The 6,878-nt window shown below is 54.6% G+C and overlaps 1 protein-coding gene across 1 annotated transcript; it reads left to right on the top strand.

Moving 5' to 3' along the window:
* Positions 1 to 300: 300 nt before the first annotated feature.
* On the top strand, positions 301 to 2,649 carry STMN3 (stathmin 3; the record flags this gene model as incomplete). The annotated part of the gene is made up of 4 exons (XM_082007450.1): positions 301 to 409; positions 881 to 1,056; positions 1,878 to 2,069; positions 2,590 to 2,649. The coding sequence occupies exons 1-4, from the start codon at positions 328 to 330 to the stop codon at positions 2,647 to 2,649; spliced, it is 510 nt and encodes a 169-aa protein (XP_081863576.1). The 5' UTR covers positions 301 to 327.
* Positions 2,650 to 6,878: the final 4,229 nt, after the last annotated feature.

Raw genomic sequence — 6,878 nt, 5'->3', positions numbered from 1 at the left:
AGGACATGGCTGAGTGGGCATGGTGGTGTTGGGTTGATGGTTGGACTTGGTGATCTTAAAGGTCCTTTACAACCTTAATGATTCTGTGATTCTGTGATTCCCATGACATTTGCCACAGCAGCAGCTAATTTAGTCAGCTGTAGGACAGATGCTCCTTGGAGACCTCTTGGCAAGCTATGGCAGCCTGGAAAAGTCTCCACAGAGTCTGATAGCTGCGGATGGGTTTCCTTGTGTCTACTTGCTTCATTTCTCCATGAAAAAGAGCTGCCATTGCCATTAGACTCTCTTCTCATTGCTATTTCATATTTTTCAGCCTACAAGGAGAAAATGAAGGAGCTGTCTCTGCTCTCCCTCATCTGCTCCTGTTTCCACACCCAGCCCCATCCTAATACCATCTACCAGTATGGAGGTACGTAACCAGCTCTCGCAGGAGCTACAGCATCGTTTGCAAGATGCTCCTGCAGGCAATGTGGGAGCGCATCAGCGCGCTGGGCTGTCCCATCCTGGAGCAGCAAGCCATGCCTCAGCCTGGGGTCCTTCTGTTTAATCTGCTTTCACAGGGTATTCTATTAATGCAACCCACATTTTCCCAGAAAGGAGCTGCTTGCAGAGGCTGTCTGCTCCGTACTGGGGTGACATACAAGATGTTAACAGCAATATGGCCTTTCTGTAATTATGCTGCGAGTTTAAATTAATTGCATTGGCCTGGAGGGGAATGAAGCTGATCATTAATCAGGAAATTTTGGAGATAGAACAAAATCACCCATGCCAGGACATGGGGACACCCTAATTCCTATGTAAGGAGCTCGGTGCCCCCAGGTGAACACACTCCTGAGTGTCACAGGTCCACAGAGCCTCTGGGTTTTTTTTCCCCCCAAAGATATGGAGGTGAAGCAGCTGGATAAGAGGGCATCAGGCCAGAGCTTCGAAGTGATCCTGAAGTCCCCTTCAGATTTATCTCCTGAGAGCCCGATCCTTTCCTCCCCTCCCAAGAAGAAGGACCTGTCCCTGGAGGAGCTGCAGAGGCGGCTGGAGGCTGCAGAAGAGAGGAGAAAGGTAACGAGGTGTCCTGTGGATGCATGGACTTTTCTGTGACTTTTCTGTGACAGGTACTAATTGCACCAAACCCTAAAACTGGCTTAGCAGGAGCAATCCGAAAAGGCTGGAAATAGTTCTTACACTTCTTGTTCTAGTCCACTGTAAATTGCCGGGGGAGACATGGGAGTCCTGGGGTGAGGTTCTGCAGCCTGGTTTAGGCAGGGAATTGGACTTGATGATCATCACCCTGCCCTTAAACCGCAGAGCTGTGTGGGGTCCTCTCGGACCTGGCCAGGGGGACAGTTCCTGCCAGCTAACGCTCCAGGAGGTGTAGCAGTTGGTCGCACACCCAACTTAAACTTCAAACCTAAATACAGCCTTGCTTTTCAAACAGCTGGCTGTGCTATTTCCCACATTTTATTGTGCGTGCCATAGAAAATGCCTTCTGGTGAAAACTATTGAAAAGGAGCAAACCAGCAGAGTAAGGCAAAGTGTGAATGTTACAAACGGTGGTGGGTAAGGGGAGAGAGAGCTGAAATAATGCAAAGGACGAGGTGACACTCGGAGAGGGGACTCTGTGCCCGCACGCCTGTCACCTCAGTTTTGCCGAGCCGGTGGGTGCAGTGTTGCATCACCTGCCTGCCCAGAGCACCGGACCCAGCAGACATTGCCCCATAGCAGGAAAAAGGTGTCAAAGCATCTTCCAAGCAAGAGCGTTATGGGATGGAGGGGATGGCAGAGTGATTTTGAGCAGAGGAGATGGTCAGAAAGCCTGAAGCTGAAGGCTAAAGGAGCCTCTTTGGTTCCCTTACACCTCTCCCATCGCCTTGCCTCGGCAGACCCAGGAGGCGCAGGTGCTGAAGCAGCTGGCGGAGAAGCGGGAACACGAGCGGGAGGTGCTGCACAAGGCGCTGGAGGAGAACAACAACTTCAGCCGCCTGGCCGAGGAGAAGCTCAACTACAAGATGGAGCTGAGCAGGGAGATCCGCGAAGCACATCTCGCCGCTTTGAGGGAGCGGCTCCGCGAGAAGGCGAGTGCGATGCCCCGGGAGAGGGCTGGGTGCTGATGCCCGCGGAGGGGGTTTGGGGTCTGGTCCCTGCGGGGTCATCCCAGAATGATGGGCACAAGAGAGCGGTGTTTTGTTGCTGGTGGAAAGCGGGCTGTGGAGGAGCACCACCCCGGAGGAGCACGAGGAGGGGGATTGTGTCCTTCAAGGTCAGTAAAGAAAATACCCTCTGGCTGATCTTGGTAAGTGCAAGCCCAAGGCACAGGATCAGGCCCACTCCATGCCCGGTGACTGCGTGGCTGAAGGGCTTTGCAGAAGAGGGGAATCGTGAAGGCGTTTGCTGTAGGTTTGCATCACCTCTGGGCTCCCACAGATGAGGTGCTTCGCTCCTTGCAGGCGTAACCCACTGTCCTCGGGGTGTGTCAGATGGGAAACTGGTCTCTTTTGTTTTGTCTGGTGCAAATCCTGTGTGCAGGAGAGAAGGAAAATAGAGGCTGCAAGGGCAGAAGGTGTTAGCCTGGTGTCATCTCTCCCGTCTTTGCAGGAACTGCACGCAGCTGAAGTTCGCAGGAACAAGGAACAGCGGGAGGAGATCTCTGGATAAAGGGCTTTTCTACACATCTAGCACCTGATTCCTGTTAAACCGACCAATCGACCAACCAACACATTTTATTTTGTTTGTCTAGATGCAACATTCGGTTCTCCATCCCCCCCCTCCCCTGGTGTTTGTCCCCCAGCTACACGCTTCTCTATCTCTGCATCCTTAATCATCAGTACTTGTGGGGATTCACAGATCATAGGGTCCTCTAAGCAGAATAGCAACTAGTTCACATGAAATAGAGAATCGATCAGTCAGTCAAACAGCTTCTTTGGAGGGTTTTGTCCTTTTTTAAAAAAATATTTCTTAAACTGATGTAAAAAAAAAATTAAGATATTAATAAATTCAACCAGCAGCGTCACGGAGATACGGATTTCTTATCCGGGGCTTTTACTCCTCTTGGTGTTTGCTCTGAGCCAAATACCACTTTCAGAATAATGGGAAGTAAGTGATAATTTCTGTGTGTGAAGTGGAATAGGGAACAGCCCCATGTTTGCCAGTGGTAGGAGAGAGGAACAAGAGAGGGCTGGGATGGCTCAGGAGTTGTGGCATGCAGACCCCCGCCCGTCTCGTGGCTGCATCTGGAGCCAGCCCAGGCAGGCAGTCACCCAAAGTCCTCATCTTTGGATGATTCTTCCATGGCCCTTGTGAACGTAGGTGAAGGTCTCCACGCAAAGCTCGGTGCCGGGTGCCCCGTAGCGGCAAGTCCCCCTCATGGTGGGCACCGCCTGATGCCCTGGTTGGCCACAGGCTGGAGGAGCCCATAGACTGAGCCGGCCTGTCCCTGGCAGAGCGGAGACCAAGAGGTCTTGGCCGACCAGCCCAGGAGAACCGCAGACAGCGATTGCATCCCCAGCTCCACGGAGCCCTGGGAGAGGGTGCGTGGTCTGCGGGCTCTCCAGCGCTCCCAAAGCATGAGGTTTCGTTCTAGTAAGAAAGCAAATCCAATAGCGACGGTGCATGGTTGTGAAGTAGCCTTTTAGTGAACAGAATAATCAGCCTTCCCTCTTTCCAAGGGTGGATGTGACGCTTTGGTGCCATTACAGGGCAGACACTGAGACCAGAGATTGCCAGATGAGCCCCGGAGCTCGGGCTGCAGGCAGCACCTTGGGAGACAAGGGCACGCCAGACCTGCGGCTTTGGGTGAGAGGGAGCCAAGAGGGGAGCAGTTCTGCAGTCAGGGTGAAGAGATGTCCCCATGCTCATTCCTTGTCTATCTTTAACTTCTCAAGGCCTACTTTTAAGAAAAAATTGTCTCTTGATGGAGGCAGGGATGAATAGAGAACATGCAAGCACGGCAGTAATGTCAAAGCCCATGGCCTTCCTCATCTGCTAGAGTCATGGCTTACGGAGATAGCCAAGGTCCGAGCAGCCACCGTGCACTGCGAGGGGCTGCCACCCTCCCGCTGGGACCCACAGACCTGCTCACCTCGCCCCGGCCCTGCCTCTGCCTTGAAAACCTAAGTGGAAATGTTGCATCTGAAGAGCAGGAATGGCCACCTCCCGGCAAGCGGGGCCTCGCAGGACGCGGTGCTGAGGACTCAGCCCTGCAGCAGCGCGGTCCCGCGGCAAAGCTTTTCGGAGGAGACGGTGGAAGCTGCTTTCATGCGAGGCAGAAGGTAACAAGAACTCCCCTCTGTCCAGTGCTTTACTGGGTCGCTATTTTTTTAACAGAGCGGTGCAGTGTTTTGGGGACACGGCGCAGGGCGGCATTTACACCAGGGCACCGCTCCCTCCGCCTCGCCACGGCCCCTCCGTCCTGGCTGCCCTCTCAGTCCCCAGAATAAACCAAAGGGGCATCCGAGGCACCGAGACCTTTAATTATTAGTAACTGGTGTCCTCCGCACGCCGTGCCTCCGAAGAGCCATTCTGTGGGTGGGATGAAGGACTCCTGCGGTGGCCTTTGCAGGATCCTGGGGGCATAATTTAAAGGCACAGGGGGTGCAGAGGCGGGCACGGCACGGCACGGCACGGCCCGGGGCTCCCCGGGGCCACTCTCCATGCGGCGATGGCAGGCGGTGACGATGAGGGGTTTGCACGGGGAATAACGAGAGGCAACAACCCTTGCCTCTCCTCCCCTCTGAAAAAGAAATCATCACGGAGTCTTGTCAGAAGCTGAGGTTTCGTGCCTTCCCTGTGTTTTAATTAGGCAAAAAATTGATCACAGCCTGGGGTGAGCATCGGGCGGTCGCAGAAACCCCGCGGAAAGCCAAAGAGCAGCAGCTGCTGGAGATCAGACCCGGGGGCTCTTTGCGAACCTCCCCAGAAGTCCCGGCTGGATTCGGGAGAGATCCCTCGATGGCCACGGCTTGATGTTAGGGGACACTCTGCTCCTAAAAGGAAGGGCTACCTTACTCCCAAACCCCTCCTCCCGGGCCGGGGGGAGGACAGGACTGTTAGAAAGGCCCCGCGCTGCCCAGTGACAAAAAAAAAAAAAAAGATTTAGGGCAAATAGGGAAAAGGGAAGGAAACTGAGGGTTGAATTTCTTAACAGTAGCTAATGATCAGTTTATAGTAGCATCTGTCTTAGATAAGCATCTGTGTAGAGCGCGGCATCACCGCCAGCATCACCTCATTCATATAGTGGCGAGAAATTTTAAAAAGTTTAAAAAAAAAAATTTAAAAGTAATTTAAGCGAAATGTTTGTGTGTAAGAAATGGTTGAAACTGTCAAATGTCTGTGTCCCGCGTTGGTGGGATCTGAGAAGGTATCTGCGAGATATTAACCCTGTCCTACTCTCTGTGGTGCTGAGTGTTTGCTTGGTGTGTAACTCTGACCTGGAGCTTGTTGTAAATACCGGTTTTAGTACTATGATTATTATGATTATTATTATGATTATTATCAGAAATGTTGTACTCATGAGCAGGAGTTTAAAACAAGAGAAACGACCATTTTCACTCCCTCCCTGGGGCTCAGAAGGAGTCGGAGGCTGGGCCAGCCAAAGGCAGGCTGCCCGTGGGGTGGGATGCCGCACCGGAGAGTGGCTGGAAAATCACGGAGTCGGGAGCTGGAGGCAGCTGAGTCCTGCGGGCAGGGCGGTGAGAGCGGGGACGGGCTCCCCTCGTGCTGGGCAGGAGAAGGAAGGACTGAGAGGCTTAATAGAGATGACGCTTCAATTCTGGTACATATAATTTAGCGTTAACCCAAACCTCCTTGGTGAGGGAGTCCAGGCTGTTCCCCGCGGCCCCGGGGAAGCCGGAGGAGCTGCGAGCTTCGGCGTGTGCTGAAGGAGGAGCGGTCGGCGGCAGGTTGTGCTGCTTACAGCCGTCCTCCCCAAACGGCTGCCGAGCCTCTGGACTCGGGTCCTGCCTGGATCTTCCATCTCGTCCTTCGTGCTGCCCGGCACCCGCTCTCCCCCCTCCCCGCAGGCCAGCCTGGGTCTCAGGCGGGGACTTATTCTTGCAATAGCTCTGCCCAGCAAAAAATCCCACGGGAAACGCACAGGAGGGTGTCCCGGCACACGGTGCTCGTGCAGGTGTGAGCGCTGGGAATCTCATTTTTCTCACCTCCGTTGGGTCGGTGCTGTGAGGGACAGCGGCCGCGGCCGGAAAACGTGTTACTGCAGGGTAAGCGCCTGCGTCAGAGGAGCAGGGACGTGCAGGGAGTTTTGCACCGGTAACGTCAGGTAACTGCTGCCGAGATGCGTTGTGCCAAGGAAACGGCCTCATCCGCGGGGCCGGATGCTTTAGGTGTAGCAGAGCGACGTTTGCCCGGTGCAGATGAACGCAGTAGGGATGTTGGGGAGCTTGACATTCGTCCGGTGCCACTGGACGCTATCAGGGAAATGTGCGATCGCTTTGGCTGTGTGCACCAACTCCTGCGGTTTCGGCTGGACGAGGGCTGTCCTCCCACCCGCCGCGCCGCTCCAGGCCCGCGGGGCTGGCGCTGCTGCCGCCAGCGGCGAACGCGGTGCCCTGCCCGACCGGCACGCGGCACAGTCCGGGGTCACGGTTATTTCACGCCTTTCCATCTCCCAGGGTTGCTGGTGACTGTGTGCAGCAGCATACTTCATGCCTCAGTTGAGACTAATTAAGTATCCTCATTAACACCCTTACCGTCCCAGCCTCCCTCATTCCCGGACCGTTCCCGTGTCCCTCAGCCACAGATACGGCGTGCAGCCCCCTAATTCCTGGGGCCACCTTCCTTATGGCAGGGCTTGAGGTTCTTCATCGAGTCCCCGGGTGTTGGTGAATCAAGCTTTGTGACGACAGTGAGCAGCCCCATTTTTCAGCAGC

This window comes from Phaethon aethereus, assembly GCF_964289735.1.
Source record: "Phaethon aethereus genome assembly, chromosome: 16".
NCBI classification, from domain to species: domain Eukaryota; kingdom Metazoa; phylum Chordata; class Aves; order Phaethontiformes; family Phaethontidae; genus Phaethon; species Phaethon aethereus.
The sequence above is the reverse complement of the archived record's forward strand: the minus strand, read 5'-3'. Positions and strand labels throughout refer to the sequence as shown.